Source organism: Scardinius erythrophthalmus (genome assembly GCF_964197995.2).
Source record: "Scardinius erythrophthalmus genome assembly, chromosome: 14".
NCBI lineage: Eukaryota > Metazoa > Chordata > Actinopteri > Cypriniformes > Leuciscidae > Scardinius > Scardinius erythrophthalmus.
Window position 1 is genome coordinate 9,907,600 of NC_138234.1, and position 16,372 is coordinate 9,923,971.

The window sequence follows — 16,372 nt, forward strand, 5'->3', positions numbered from 1 at the left end:
TGCCGATTATATTAAGAAATTAACTCTCAGTAACGGTGAGACATTACCAGATCCCTACGCTATTTCAGACCACGAATAGATCACGTCCAAGTGGATATGAAAAATACTGAATAAAAGGTTTATATTATTATGAATAAATATTACGTTGATAGTGTATTTAAGTTATTAATATTTGATTTTCTTATTTTATTTTTAATGTTTTAATTATTAATATCAATGTACATTAAATGAATATATTAAATATATTTTACTGCAACATTAATTTATTGACAAAATAGAAATGATATGTATGTTAGATATTGTAAGGTCCCTATTATATGGAATATGTTTTATATTAATATTTCTTTTAATAATATAAATGTTTTTTATATTTTTATTTCAAATGTTTTAATTAATATTAATATACATTCAATGAATATATTAAATATAATATTTTACTGCTATATTAAATTACTGACATTCAAAAATTTGATTACATACACACATATACATATATATATATATATATATATATATATATATATATATATATATATATATATATATATATATATATATATATATATATATATATATATATATATATATATATATATATATATATATATACACACACATACATACATAATACATCCATATATATATGCCGATTATATATACATATATATATATATATATATATATATTTATACACACACACACACACACACACACATCTATCTATATATCTATATCTATATCTATATATATATATACACACACACACACATCTATATATATATATCTATATATATGATAGAATATAAGGTATAAAGAATATATAAAAAAATATTATATGTATAAAAGCTCTGTGTCATCTCTGTTTCTGCTAGATATGCCGTAAAGAGCTGCTTTCTGCCCCCTAGTTGCGCACACATCTCTGTGATGACGATGCAAAGAAATCCGTCTATAGGAACTACCAGTGACATTAGTATAAGCTGATTGGCCGAACGCAAGCGAAACACCAGCACCCGCCATAAAAAAAAAAAAAAGAAGCTGTGTGAACTCACAGATTATATCCTATAAACATTATTTCCTCCAGAAACTAACTCTATGATCATGTAAAATAGTGATAATTGCACCTCTCAACCTTGACGCTGAGGAGAAAATCCAACGCAACTTTGAGGGGACCAAGCCAAACATGATTATGTATTTCTGCTCAGCGGCATACCTAATAACTTGTTTATAATGACCGTCTTGGTAAGTATCCTGCTAAACACAGTGGGTTATATCTTAATGAATGTAAACAAAGAAAACAGTTGTACCGTAGGGCAGGCCATATTGGATCCATGCATTCGGTCTTAAAGGGACAGCAGCCTAATAAACCTGCTGCTTTTTTATTTTATTTTTTTACTGTTAATCAAAATACAAAAGACAAAGTAAGCCCTCACTGCTATCGAATGAATTACTTTTGTAACTTTATAAAGATTCATCTATATTTAATTTCTACAGTGATTCTACTGTGCAGAATCAGGTCCCAAATCAGGACAAATTAAGACTTTGGCGGCTTCACTTTTCACCAATGGGAGAGTGAAGGGGCGTCATCCATCTTTTTACGGTCTATGGATGAAACTCAATATTTAGTCAATTTCTTTTTTAGGTTTGTCATCAAGGCGAACATGTCAATTATGTAAGGGTTAATGCCCGACGAGGTGTCCATTGTCAGGTATTAATGGACGACGGCGAGGCGTGAACTGTCCGACGCGCAGCAGAGGTTGCCTCTGCCGAAGTCCATTAATACCTGACGATGGACACCTCGTCGGGCATTAACCCGCATATACCATGGTCACTTGCCAAATAACATGTTTTTAAAACATTACTTTATATTTTAATTAGTTTTACAATCGAAATCTAAAGTTTTCACAAACAATAACTTGGTTTCCCTGGTTACGCCTGACGGTTTATTTACTATGTGTCCTCTATCACTTTTTAATGGACACCTTGCAGCCAATCAGAATCGAGTATTCACCCAGACCATGGTATAAACTTGAGGTAGCTTCGGTGAGTGTTATGGCGGCTTACTCCTGTTCTGAATGCACATGTATAAGTTTTGGTCTTAACACAATATAAGGACCCTTTTTACAAATCCACGAAAGTAAACTAGTACGGTATCATGACATTATTTTGCTGAAAGTCAGATTAACTTCTTTCATTTACTTTTTCTTAACTTTCTCATTTCTCTTAATGTTCCTTTTTAGTGACACTGTTAAAATAATAATGTTACTGTGGAATCTCATTATCAGCTCCAGTCAGTGGCCCATCAGTCTGAGCAGTGGACGTCCCGTTAGCAGCACCCTCCTGTAGAATGTCATTCGGTTGAAGGGACACTGTGACATCATCCTCCTGAAAGACAGAAACAGATTCACAGAAGGAAAAGCAAATGTTCAGTATTGATGATTCAGTCACACAAACACAAAACAGTGATTTTTCTCTCTGATGTTTGTGAATGTAAAGACCCTGTTCTTCATTCAAACAGCACAAGCTCAGCACTCTCTTAAAATGACACTTCTCCAATTTTCAACCTGCTTTGTATTATTATAATGACAGATGTATATGTAAATGAACAAAGTTTACCCAATCTCCAAGTCGACACTATTATGACTACAAGTTTGCTAAGAAGTAAGTATTTCCCACTAAAGTAAGGCGGTATTTGACTCCAGTAAGCGTAGCCATAACAGACTGGTAGGAGTGGCCTTGGATGGCAACATGCCCAGTGCATTATGGGTGTTGCAGTTTTTCCACCGATTTGGCAAGATGGAAGACAACAGCTGTTTTTCTTCTGTTTTCTTTGGCATACATACAAAAGTTTTTCGCCTTTCTACTGTATAGGCGTTGAAGGATTTATTGAAAGCCCATTTCTCCAGCAGTGAATAAATCAATAATTATTAGTGTTTCTATGTAATGATTTCAGACAGAAAACTTCAAACACACACACCGCGTACAGATCTCTATCTGTTATAAATTCAGTTTTTGCAGACAGTTTCAGAGCTCACAGTATCTCACCTGATGATGATCATCGCGTGGTGTCCAGTTTTCTGTTTAAACAACAACAAACTCTTACTTTGGTCAATTAAAATAAAAATATGTACTTTTACATATTTTTAAAGAAGCTTGATGCACAAAGAATATTATATTTATATTTTGGAAGATAAGCTGCATACTACTTGCCTTTTTGTTGTGATCTGTAGAGACAGTAAATCACAGCAGCAGCAGCCACAAGCAGAACAACAGCAGCACATATTCCTGTTTTACTAGCAGCACTTATTTCTCCTACAGCAGCTGAAAGTAAACCTGCATCTGGAACAGCTGAAGACAGACACACATTATTACTAGAGATCAACTGATAATCAGCTCTACCAATACACCTTATTTTTCAACGCAGAAGTAATGTGTTTTCTGTGAATGTTTAAGACTTCTGATTTATTACCCGCTATAGGGAATCAACGAGAAGAATATCAAAGTGCAGTAAACTGTAAAACTGTTTGCTCTTCAAACCAGCGCTTTTATAACTAAAACAGTACATTAAAATAATATGGTTAGAAACACCAGTTTTCAATATCAAGTGGCATAATGAGCTGTGATGACACCGGAAGCCAGACTCATTCTCACCTGAAGAATAAGGTGAATACTTTTAACTAGCATTTATGGCCCTTTCCATTACCAGTACCACCTCAACCTGACTCGACTCAGCTCGGCTCGCTTTTCGCTCCATTTTCCATTGCAGATAGTACCTGGTCGTCATAGCAACGCCACAGGAAATGATGACGCAGTGAATAGTGACGATTCTCTCTGACCAATCAGCAGTCTGCCATGTTTTCACGTCACATTTTAGTATTGCTCAGAACCTCGCCAGAGGTGATACGAAAAAAAGTATCTGGAAGCAGGTACAGGTACAACTTTTACACAGTGGAAAACCAAACAAAGGCGAGTTGAGTCGAGGCGAGCTGGTACTGTGTAGGGGAAAAGCGCCATTACACTTATACATATGGATACACTACTTATACACTTTTTAAACAGGCCACAATGAAAACATTTACTGTTTGGATTTAAATATAGTGAACTGTATTTTAAAACTGCTCAAGTGAAAATGCACTGAATGATTAAATGAGACTCACCAGTGACAGAAACACTGAAGCTCCTAATGATGCTGAATCTGCTGTTGTTGATCAGTAGTTTATATTCTCCAGAGTCTGTGTTTCTGGTGTTTGTGATGTTCAGAGATCCAGTCTGATGATCCAGCTTCAGTCTGTCTCTGAATCTCTCTTCACACTGAACATCTGTACAGATCTCACTCTGATCTCCAGTGATTTCAGTGATGAGAATCTCATTAAAATACCATGTTATTGAATCATTCAGTTTTCTTATTACACCAGTGTATAAAATAGCAGATTCTCCCTCTTTCACTGTCTTTCTCTTGATTTTATCTCGTTCAAAAACAGAAACACCTGAAACACAAACCAAAAGATGACTGGAGGATCTTTTTCAGGGGAAAAAACATGCTCTCTTGACTGAAAAGTTTGAAAAGCAACATTTATCCACATTTTGTGCCAAAATCTGTACTCAAGTAAAAGTTCTAATAGAAGTAATTACTCAAGTAGAAGTAATAATAAATAATAATAATAAAAAGTATCCAATGAAAAGACTATGTGTAGCAAGATATTAATTACGTCAGATCTAATTCAGAACATGCAAAGATGATGATGATGATGATGAAGTCAGTGAAGCTTGTATTACAATAGAGGTTTCTTTCTATTATGTCCACACATGACAGATCGCGTGTCATCTTGCAGTACCTTTATAAAATAACAAATTAAAATGCCATCATGACATTATTATTTAGATAGAAATAATACTATATAATATTGATCTATTTTAATTAAATAAATGTAATGACATACATGCACATAGTAATTTATATTTAAATCAACAAATTCCACTTTAACAGTAAATGTGTTTTTGTAGAAATTATCTTTATACTGTATCTAAATTAATATACAGGTAAAGAGAAAAAACACCTCTGAATGTCAGCAAAAAATCCCTAACACATTAATGATGTGCTTTAAATGTACAAGATTTGCATTTTAAACATAATGACTCACCATATAAAATAACATTGAAGATCTTTTCAGTGTCTCTGCTGCCGCTGCTGATCTGTAGTGTATAAACTCCAGCATCTGTGTATCTGGTGTTTGTGATGTTCAGAGATCCAGTCTGATGATCCAGCTTCAGTCTGTCTCTGAATCTCTCAGTATCATTATAACACTGAACATCTGTACAGATCTTACTCTGATCTCTATTGATTAAAGCGATGCGAATGTAATAATAAGACCATCTAATTGTGTCTTGTTGGTTTGTTTGAACACCAGAGTTTAGAGTGAGTGAATCTCCCACCATCATCGACACTCTGTCTTCATCAGCACCTGAAGAAGAAATCAACAGTTAATTATAAGCCAAACAAAATAACAAAATGAAAGCTGAATATATATTATGTAAGGGTTAATGCCCTTCGAGGTGTCCATTATCAGGTTTTAATGGACGACGGCGAGGCGTGAACCGTCCGACACGCAGCGGAGTCCATTAAAACCTAAAACCTGATAATGGACACCTCGAAGGGCATTAACCCGCTTATACCATGGTTACTTACGAAAGAAAGAAATATTTAATCAATTAATAATACTTTAATGTGTTTTAGAGTAAAAATCGTGAGGGTTTTTACTTATTAAGTCGAGCGTACTATTTAATATCTCCCGTATACAGGCGTTGCCAAGCAACGTGGCCACAGCGACCCGACCGCAGCTGTTGATCAGTGAGTTTGAGCCAGCGCAATCATTTAGAACTGTCATCAGGCAAATTGACGGGACGCCTTTCCTAGGTGTCCATTATCACTTTTTAACGGACACCCTGCAGCCAATCAGAATCGAGTATTCACCCAGACCATGGTATAACAGACCGCATTCTACATGCTCCACCAAGAATTCAACCAAGCCATGTAATAAATATATATATATATATTTTTTTTTTACAGTTTGTGGGTAGTTTTTATTTTTCCAGGTAAAGAGAAAAGACATCTGAATCTCACTGGGAAAATATCAGTAAAACAACAATGATGTGATTTAAAGGTAAACTAGGCAGTTTCAGAGAGTTTAACAATAGCGATCTAGCTTTGAAAACATGAGATCACACTAGAGGGCTGGATTTTCTTTTCATCCAAAATCTGACAAATTATGTGAAATTCCGCGTTATAGCCTAAATTCCGTTTTTATGCCTGGATTCTGCGACAGTGTTCGTGTTTTCCGCATCGCAGGAATGAAATCATTATGGCCCTACGGTTGCTAACCTCTGTAAAATACAAAGAATCTCACCGTCACTTACTGATCCAGGATCAGTGATACTTAGCAAATGTATTTTCGATTTGAACTTGAGCTTTAGAATTAGCTTGTGTGGACACTACCGCACAACTTGATCAAAAAAGGAGCTTCGCTATTGAAAAGCTATTTGATTTAGAAAACAGCGACGCTACCACCACGCTACTGAGAAATGTAGTTCAACTACTAGTAACTACGCTACTGTCCAACACTGTTAATTGCTATGAGGATGTGAAAAATGTTTCAATAAGTATAACAAAAAGTTGCCTACCCTACCTTTAAAGGTGCATAACGCAAGTCTCTGAGTTTTTGCAGAACTATGCCCCCCTCTGGCGACAAATGAAACTGCAGCACTGCAACTGAACGCGCATGACGTCACGCCCAGTCTCAGATTCCGACCCGAATCCCTCTAATTTATTTTACTGTACAGGATTATAGAGGCAATCGCATTGATCAGAGAAGGGCTCATTCAGCCCATCAGGCAATTGTTTAAGCATGAATGGGTTAGAATAACGGGTATTTTTAACTTTAAAAGTTGCATAATGCACCTTTTAAAAGTACAAGACTTGCTTTTAAAAATAATGTAGTAGCCAAACATCGGGTTTGATTAGTCTTTTGTGATATTTCTTCTTTCCTTCTATACTGTTGTGTATGTGCACGTGCGGTGTGACGTCATTTGTAACTATGGCACCGTGAGGGGGTGTGGTGTGTATATTAGTGTGTGTGTTCACCTGTGGGACATGGCGGGTTGTTTGGAGCATGGCCGCAGGGTGAGCATGGGGAAAAACTTTATTTTGACCGTCACTACTGTCAATGACATTACTACCATCACTATCTGTTTCTATGCGCCGTTTGATGTATCTTCCCTCGACTGAATGCATTTAAGTAAGTGATTGGTGTTTGTTCTTTTTGCTGGTGAAACGGAGTAATAAAAATAACATCAGATGTAATACTTCAGCGTGACGCGTCTTTAGTATAATCTCCTCGTGTCTTAGCCTGCTGCGGCTTTTGGATTGTTTTTAAAGTGTACGCCTCTACACATAATGACTCACCATGAACAGACACAATGAAGATCTTTTCATGGATGCTGATGATCTCTAATAGATATATTCCAGAGTCTGCGTTTCTGGTGTTTGTGATGGTCAGAGATCCAGTCTGAGGATCCAGCTTCAGTCTGTCTCTGAATCTCATATCACCATCTTCACACTGAACATCTGTACAGATCTTACTCTGATCTCCGCTGATTTGAGCAATGCAAATGTCATTAAAATACCATTTAATGTCTTGTTTTACTTCAAAACCAGTGTTTAAAGTGACTGAATCCCCCTCCATCACTGACACTTCATCTGAAACAATCCAGGGAAAACCTGAAGGAGAAATGAACAGTACTATTAACATTTCAAATGTTTCAATTAACATTCGAAAATTAGAAACTTGCATATTCTGCAAAGGGTGAGCTTATGTATTGACAGTTTGCCACCGCCCCTTTCCCTATCGGTGCATTTCACACAACTAAGAATTTTCATATTCCCATAACTTCATAATGAATGTTACTGTAATGAATGAATATGAAATACTCATAACTGAACCCGAGCAGGTGAGTCTGAGCCATCTTCAAGAAACGGCCCAAGATGCATCTTTTTCATCAACACTTGACCCAAACTAAGGTCACTGTGATGTTTCCAAGTAAGGCATCACATTTTGTTGATCCTGGAACAACATTCCTGTCTGAAAATTTTGTCCTAAGCCTAAACGTAAACCTAAACATAACGTATCCCTAAAACAATGATGGTGAATAACTTATATATATATATATATATATAAAAAACTTACTACGCAGACTAACTTTTTTTTAACAATATCAATGAAGTATGTACTTAAATCTGTTAAATCTGTAGTCATCTCTATCATTTCTGTGTATATGCTGAAACAGGTTCGTGTGTATAAAAGACACAAAAGCATATTCAGTACAAAAAATAGACTAATAAGGACTTTGCACACTCTGTTACTCTCTGGTTTGGTCTAACTGTTTCTATTGTTCACGCTTCGGGAGAGGAAAGTACGATATCTCCACGTGAAGGCAGCATTGCACGCTATGAAGCCAGGTTACTACCAAATCACACGATTTGATCATTTACACGGACTTTTCAATATTTTCTTTACAATAGTCACGTGACATCTAACGCTTGGATCTTAGTTTCAAGTTTCTTTTATCGCTGGCAGTAAGTGAGATTTTCTCAAAGAGTGTATTGCCATGGTTGAACAAAAACACAGAACGCGAAATTCCAACGATGAAAGCCTGTCGAATATAACGCGATTGGAGTTTATAAAACAGAACGGTTTCATCGTTGTCCGGAAGAGAGATAATATAAGCCTACATATCTTACCTTGGTCGAATAAACACCAGAGCAGTAGCAAACTATAAAGAAGCTTCATTTTCACCACTTTTCCTCAAAAATAACAATGAACTAGTTGATGTGACATTTGAAGCGAGGCGTCGGAGCGTGTGTCGAGAAAAAGTGGGCGTGCCAGATGAAGCCGCGATTCGAGGCTTTTGTTGTTAACGTGAAAATCACGTGACTAATGACAAACGAGGGCTCGGTCTGGGCTCGGTTTGTGTGGATACGTGTCGCTTCCGGGAAAAAGCAATGGGTCTGGCCAGAGAATGTCTAATAAGGCGAGAAGTTTCACTCTCAGTACACTTTCGGCTTCTGAATTGGTTGTGTGATATAGTGATTTTTATGTTTATTAATTTATTCAAATGCATTATATAATTGTTCAATGTTATTTTCTTGATATTGCTAATATTGTTTGAATGTTTAATTGTGCTTTAGGTAAACGAAATAAGTAAGAGCGTTATGTGCATTAATCCATGTAATTATTTTCATTTGGCATACCAGCGTGATGACGTCATCGTACACTTCGGTATGTGGCGCGCGCCCGTGATACGCTCCATTCAGAATCACTGTTAAAGAAGCAATCACTTTTTTATGCTTTATTCAGTAATAGAACATACAACAATTTAATACAAAAATAATACAAATCAATCAATGTAAAATAATGAAGAATAATTTCCACAATTTAAGTTAATTGTTTTTATGTAAAAAAAAAAAAAAAAAAAAACATCTTAAATTATTTTGACAACACACAATAACTGCAAGGGACCATACTGTAAAAAAATATTTTATATTAAAATATGAAAATAATTAATCAGAATTTTGTATTTAAAGCAAAATAACGTACAAATCAACCACATGCACTATACAATAATGAAGAATAATTTCCAGTTAATTTAATTGTTTTTTTAAAAGAAAAAGAAAAAATATATATTGACAACACACTTGAACTACAAAAAAGTGACCAAAATTGTTACATCAAAGACGCATTGCGCGCACACACTTCACTCTTCAAGACCTCCATCATCCAAAAAGCAATCCCAGCTACAGTAGCCAGGGTTGTCATCTGAGGAGTAAAACCCCACACGCACTCCCCGTTGTCCATTTCCCTGGTAGCCAGACCCACAGTCTTTGTAAAGCTGGCTGCATTGTAGACGGCTGCACATAGAGTTGGTGTACAGCTTTGACAGTGTCTCTTTGAAAGTCTAGAAAGTCTAAAGATTAGAAAAATATATATATAAAAGCTCTACATCTGAAAATACATAATTTATCATGACGGTGAAGAGCAAAGGACTAATAACACTACCCTGAGGGGTGCCATTTTCTACAAAATAGCTACCAGATATTTCTTCCCCAATTCTCACCCATAGAGCGCCCATATAGGAAAACCCTATACCTCCTACTCCTAAAAGATCTAGTTTAATTAACAACCCTTCTCTCCACATCATCTCATATGTCTTATTAAAATCTAAGAAGACCGCCACCACTGTTTCCTATTAACCTGGGATTTTAATTAATATAATTATTTTTTTAATCTATTTTAAAATGACAGGTTGTCCGTTTGTGCAGTGCTGTGAAATGTTATTTCATATCACTTTAACTTGCAGTGTGGTTCGTAAAACAGTTAAATGTTGTAGTTTACTTTTAATCTAAATGTAGAGTATAACTTAGCATTTTATTACTTTGGTTATGGACATCTGGATGAAAGCTGTCACAGACACAAACGAGTATAAGATCACTGCATAACTCCATTAGTTAGTAATGTTGACAGTCAAAGTTAGATATTCACCAATCACCATAACATGTGTAATTCATTAAACCATGTAGTCCAGGAAGAAGCGAGAAAGAGGAGCATCTCAAAGTGCAACAGTCTCTTTAATCTTTATCCTGCTAGCACCTGCTGGTAGATGTTGTAACTACATGCTCTCAGCAATCTTTTATCATTGAAATCGGGGCTTTAGAAATATTATTCTGGGGTGAAAATATTTGCATTTTTGTGTAAAAAAACAAAACATACTTTCAAAACAAAACTTACATGCAATACCAGTCCCAGTCATATACAAGCCAGGAAAAGGTTTAGTGTCTGGTATACACTAGTTATCGACAGCTAAACCCAAGCACAAAAACATCACAGAAACTCTTCTAAATCGCCAACATAATACTAAACATTAAAAAGTCTTTAACTTTACTGAAAAGTGCGTAAAATAACAACTAGTTTTAACATTTACTCTCCCAATGAATCTAGTTCAGCAAGCTTTGCTTGATACTGCACTGTCCTGTTATGCCAACGCAAACGATTCCTGTAGTCACATCTTACATATTTAAGAGGATGAACATAATGAAATGAATTCAAATTATTAATAATAAAATTTGCCAGATGAAGAATGCCGAACTGTTTCTCTTCTTTCCCTGCTTTTAGTTTTGATGCATTGATTCAGTACTTTATTACTCTGAAGCAGGTTTATCAAGAGGAAGTCAGACTGTGAGGTTCAGCAGGACAGGAACAAGCTCTTACAAACTGAACATAGATGAAACAAATGGCCTCTGTCGTGCAAAAGCTTTTTGCCCATCTAACAGATCAAACCATGTTTCTGAAGAAAACCGACCGCAGCAGTTTCAGTTTGACTCAATAGATGAGCTGCAAGAGTCAACCTCAATGAGACTGGCAATGAGAGATGGTCACATGGTTATAACTGTTTTTTTTTTCTTTCATATACACGATAATCGATTATTCAATTGAACTATAAAAACATTTGAAGTTCTTAATCCAAGGAGATTCACACAACGTTCTCCTTTTATGCAGTCTCTTTAAAATATTCAACTACATTATCAATGTTAAATGAGAAAAAAGACATTTTTCCACTGTTAAAACAGTTTGGCCTGGTTTCACAGACAGGGTTTAGATAAGCCACGATTAGCCATTAGTTCAATTAAGACATTTAGCTTTTATAAACGTGCCTTATAAAAAAATGAGTGTGCGTCTTGAGACAAAACAATAGTTTAAGATATGCCAGTGCAAGTTGCTTTCAGTTAAAACGGCTCAAACATGTATTTTAGTCTGGGACTAGACTTAAGCCTTGTCTGTGAAACCAGATTTTAAAACCATAATTAGAGCTTGGAAAAAACTTTCTTAATGTAACTAGAGGTTGTAAAACATGCGTTCAGGTTTTGTTTTTTTTTTTAATTAGGAGGGTCAGACTCGTTGTGGGAGGATTCACACAGATTAGTGTTTTCATCTGAAAGTTTTATTAGATCAGACACTGAACGGGTGAAGAAAATGTACCACATGTTTGTTTTGTACTTTTTGTGCTGGTGCCGTCTGACTGGTAAGTTATAAAAGCATTTCAGGCTTTTAAACTTAATTTTTCAGAACAGTGTATACCGTACATTCGCCGTTGTCTTTGTTTGCCAGAGAATTTTAAAATTGTGATTTACAGGCCTTAAAAGTCTATTAAACTGTTAAAAGTCAGGGTAAATAATGGACATTTCTATTCTGAATAAAACTCAGGCTCAGAAAGCACTTTTTCAAAACTCAGGGCTTTTTTGTGGTTTTCAAAGATTGTTCCTGAACATATAGCCATCTCTATAAGAAATATATAAAACTTTAGTAGTAGTAATAATGAACAACAACAGAAGTAAAATATATTAGGCCTATTGGTCAAAAAGCAGTTAAATTAATCCTTTCAAACATCAGGAGCCGTGTCACCAGTTTGGACATACAGTAAAATGACTGTGTGTAAGATCTACGCCGGCTCAGCTTCGCCCAGCCTTTCAATAAAAATGGATCCCTGTTGCACCAAATAAAACTATGACCATGTGTAACTACAGCCAGCACAGATGATTCACAATGGTTAAAAACTTTGCTATTAATAAAGAACTTCATTGTTCATGTCATCATATCAAGTGAAGCCACTGCACCATCTGATTTCAATAAACATTACAGAACGAGGTTTTTATTTCTGAACTCTTTTCTTACAACGCAAACGTCCAAAGAATGTAAATGGTTGTTTATTTCAATTTGGGAATTGTTTGCTGTTTATTAAAAGTAAAAGAGCTACATATAAGCCTTCTGGAAATGTCAAAGTGCTCTTTCTCAAAGGTATATGCACATACAGCTTAATTCACTTTGAAGCCTAAGGATTATGTAATTATGTGTCAGATAATGTTGCTTTATTGATAATGTTGCTTTTTTTTACAGTTATTTTAAATTATTCACAGGCTAAATATCGTTTGCTGTGAATGGACTTAAAGACGTGAAAAATTATTTCCAATCAAACTGTCCATCCGAGCTAGATGATGCATGATACAGTTTCTGCTAATAATCCCAGAAAAATTAATATTTAATATTTCCTACATTATTAAACATTACATTACATTACATTACATACAAACATTACACTACATTATAATGGTTTCTGTATTATAAATGTCGTTAGGTCAGTCGGCAGTGTGTATTCGGCACACACATCTCACTTATCCTGCGCAAATTAACCTTAAACATTACAGTTGACGTCTGCAGTAACAATTAATTTACTGACATGAAAGTAATCTTGTCTGAACAAGTCATGACTTTTAACTTTACACCTTTGACTGTAAGATTTAGTCTCAGATGTGCGATACTCTTAGATGGTGCAACAGGCTTTAATTCCATACAGGACTTTAGGTGTATTTTACATCCAGTAGTCTTACAACTCAGTGTACGCCCAGCTGGTGCAACCGACCTCTGGTCTGTAAACCATCAGAAGAAGCCTTAATCTGATCCTGTTCATGTTCTCCAGGTGTGTTTGCTGCTGAAACAAATGAAATACAGTCAGTGTCAGTGATGGAGGGAGACTCTGTCACTCTAAACTCTGATCTTACTGAAATAATGGATGATGATCTGATTCTGTGGAGGTTTGAAACTGAAAACACTTTAATAGCTGAAATCAATGTACCAGCCGACAGCATGACTGTATATGATGATGTTCTTGATGGGAGATTCAGAGACAGACTGAAGCTGGACAATCAAACTGGATCTCTGATCATCACAAACACCAGAACTGAACATGCTGGAGGTTATAAACTAGAGATGAGCAGTGTGATCAAGAGTTTTAGTCTCTCAGTCTATGGTGAGCCAAATCATTTTTACACACTTATTTTTGACTTTCCTTTTCAGCCTATTGAATACTTTCATTTTGAGCAGTCTATTGTTTATGAATGAGATCACAGACTCTCTCTATCAGCACATTAAAACACTGTGAAAAAGTATGATTTATTCTGTATGATTTATTCTGATTTATTCTGTCATCTTTCTCAGCTCGTCTGCCTGTTCCTGTCATCATCAGTAACTCTTCACAATGTTCTTCATCATCATCATCAAATTGTTCATTGGTGTGTTCATCAGTGTTGAATGTGAGTGATGTGACTCTCTCCTGGTACGCAGGAATCAGTGTATTGTCCAGCATCAGTGTGTGTGATCTCAGCATCAGTCTCTCTCTACCTCTGGAGGTGGAATATCAGGATAAAAACACCTACAGCTGTGTGCTGAACAATCCCATCAGCAACCAGACCACACATCTGGACATCAACACACTCTGTCACACATGTGCAGGTATGATGATATAATATTGATTTACTCTCAGTTATATAGTACTGATGTTTCAGAGTGTTAGCTGTAGGTCAGACGGACATATTCACTCACACTAATGGCTCATTTGGTCCATTACAGATCAAGGCCTACCTTTATTGTACATAGTGTTGATCTCTTCTGCTGCTGCTGCTGGATCTCTGATGATTGTTGTTATAGTCGTGATCTTCTGCATCTGCAAGAAAGGTAGAAAAACAGGTCAGAAGAGCAAGTCATTATCTGTATAAATATCTATCTTTTTAAGACAGAAATTTCAATATAATATTGTAACTATCGTTTTAACATATCTGTGGTTGTTGTTGATGCAGTTGAGACCCAGGAGGAAGACAGAACTGATTCAGCATCAAGTAAACCAACAACACGACAAAAGGTAAGAAGCTGCAGGAAGTAGTTGCAGTCAGTTAGTGGGATTGAAGTTTGAAGTTTGCAGCATCAGACGGTCAGTGAACAGACGTTTGTGGTTTAACTCATTACCTTAAAAAAAAATCATTTGTTTTTTTCAAAAAAAAAAATTGAAAACAATTTATATTTATATTTTTGCTCATTATGTGATCTGTGGCCTAAATGATCTTTTGCTTAAAATCATAGCTAATGTGGTTTGCAATTTTTAAATAGCCTAACCCATACAAAAGCAGCTTTTATACCATTAGATTGTCTTTGGACAGAAAGTAGGACACAGAGTTATTAACTGTCCTCGATCTGCAGCGTCTCTGCGGTTCATCATTATCTGAGGTTAAATGCAGCTTTAGCAGACATTGGTTTCTTTGTAGACGTTCAGTGCTGTTGTGTGAAAGACAGTCATTCTCAGCACAGGCTGTCATGACAATCCTGCAGAACTTAAACTCTGTTTGATGATTTAACGGTTTGAAAAGTCATGATTGATGTCATTTCCTCTTGCTGCTTCATGTTTGCATCTGTTCTGTACAGTAGTTTTTCAAAACAAAAAAAACACTAAGCTTTGCACAGTGAAACCTCAGTTAGTCTTTATTAAATTTCTATTGTATCAGCAATGTTCCTGATTGAGTATATTTTCCCTTGCAGAAATCAAAGACGGATGCTGTGTATGAAAATATTCCCAAAAAACGATGATCAAATACACATAATATGCACATGGCTTGTTGTTGTATTGTTTAAAATGTTGTTGCTCGGTATTAATTTAATATAGTGGTGCTCTAATAGCATCCAGAAAATGTTCTGTTTTTATCTTACCATGGAAATTTACCTTACGTTCATTATTAAACATTGACCCTCCCACACGTTTGTTTTGTAAATTGTAAGACTAACAGAAGCTCAGAGACTCTGATCTCCTGAGATATGGACACCACAAACACACACTGCCGTTTGACTCCGCACCCCATAGAGTGAAGCTTCTTTCCCTTATGTCCTTCCTTATCATTTGTTCCTTATCCCCCACTTCCTTCCTTTTACACATAATTCTCTTCACTTAGAAATATTATATATTAAATTATAATGTTCTATGTCAATACAAGTCAATTAACAGTCATGTTGGGAATCATTTGAAATGTCTCAGTGCGACTGGTACAATGATCTAATCTCCAAGTAAACCAAATGGTAATAAGGGTTTAGAGATACTTTGCTTACTGGGTATACACTTTTCCCATGGGTTCTTCATCCAAGCTACCTCCTGTTCCTCGAGGTGTGAACCCGCCATGTCTATAACTCTAATCATTGCAAATTCTTATTATAAGTTCATTCCCTACATTGGGGGATGTGTTGTCTTGAGTATTAAAAGAAATGTCTCCAGAGGCTCGGGGTGATTTGTAATGAGAAGAGCCCGTGATAGCCTCCAGACACACTGTAGCCTATACATCTTTTACTCTTTATCCCTGAGCATTTGATGTTGTTGTATTGATTATCTTTGAATTAATTATGTAATTGGCATGATACATTTATCTGGTTAATAATAAACTGTTACATTTGGATTT

At 35.7% G+C, this 16,372-nt stretch overlaps 2 protein-coding genes across 2 annotated transcripts; one reads left to right on the forward strand and one right to left on the reverse strand.

Annotated features, from left to right (window-relative positions):
* Positions 1 to 1,342: 1,342 nt before the first annotated feature.
* LOC308701926 (uncharacterized protein) lies at positions 1,343 to 8,933 on the reverse strand. Its single transcript, XM_081384405.1, has 7 exons — positions 8,792 to 8,933; positions 7,457 to 7,771; positions 5,139 to 5,459; positions 4,155 to 4,484; positions 3,208 to 3,345; positions 3,043 to 3,074; positions 1,343 to 2,382 (listed from the first exon to the last, which is right to left on the reverse strand). The coding sequence occupies exons 1-7, from the start codon at positions 8,838 to 8,840 to the stop codon at positions 2,260 to 2,262; spliced, it is 1,308 nt and encodes a 435-aa protein (XP_081240531.1). The 5' UTR covers positions 8,841 to 8,933; the 3' UTR covers positions 1,343 to 2,259.
* A 3,128-nt stretch (positions 8,934 to 12,061) lies between these two features.
* Positions 12,062 to 16,372, forward strand: LOC308701491 (SLAM family member 5-like). The gene is made up of 6 exons (XM_081383811.1): positions 12,062 to 12,126; positions 13,579 to 13,908; positions 14,097 to 14,390; positions 14,508 to 14,624; positions 14,735 to 14,796; positions 15,468 to 16,372. The coding sequence occupies exons 1-6, from the start codon at positions 12,078 to 12,080 to the stop codon at positions 15,513 to 15,515; spliced, it is 900 nt and encodes a 299-aa protein (XP_081239937.1). The 5' UTR covers positions 12,062 to 12,077; the 3' UTR covers positions 15,516 to 16,372.

Excerpts from the sequence above, each read along its gene's own strand:
- LOC308701926 (XM_081384405.1), bottom strand. The coding sequence starts at position 8,840 with ATGAAGCTTCTTTATAGTTTGCTACTGCTCTGGTGTTTATTCGACCAA. Across the intron at positions 4,485-5,138 it reads CTTCAATGTTATTTTATATG|GTGTTTCTGTTTTTGAACGA; the intron begins GTGAGTCATTAT and ends TTTGTGTTTCAG. Across the intron at positions 3,346-4,154 it reads CTTCAGTGTTTCTGTCACTG|CTGTTCCAGATGCAGGTTTA; the intron begins GTGAGTCTCATT and ends GTCTGTCTTCAG.
- LOC308701491 (XM_081383811.1), top strand. The coding sequence starts at position 12,078 with ATGTACCACATGTTTGTTTTGTACTTTTTGTGCTGGTGCCGTCTGACT. Across the intron at positions 14,391-14,507 it reads ACTCTGTCACACATGTGCAG|ATCAAGGCCTACCTTTATTG; the intron begins GTATGATGATAT and ends GGTCCATTACAG. Across the intron at positions 14,625-14,734 it reads CAAGAAAGGTAGAAAAACAG|TTGAGACCCAGGAGGAAGAC; the intron begins GTCAGAAGAGCA and ends TTGTTGATGCAG.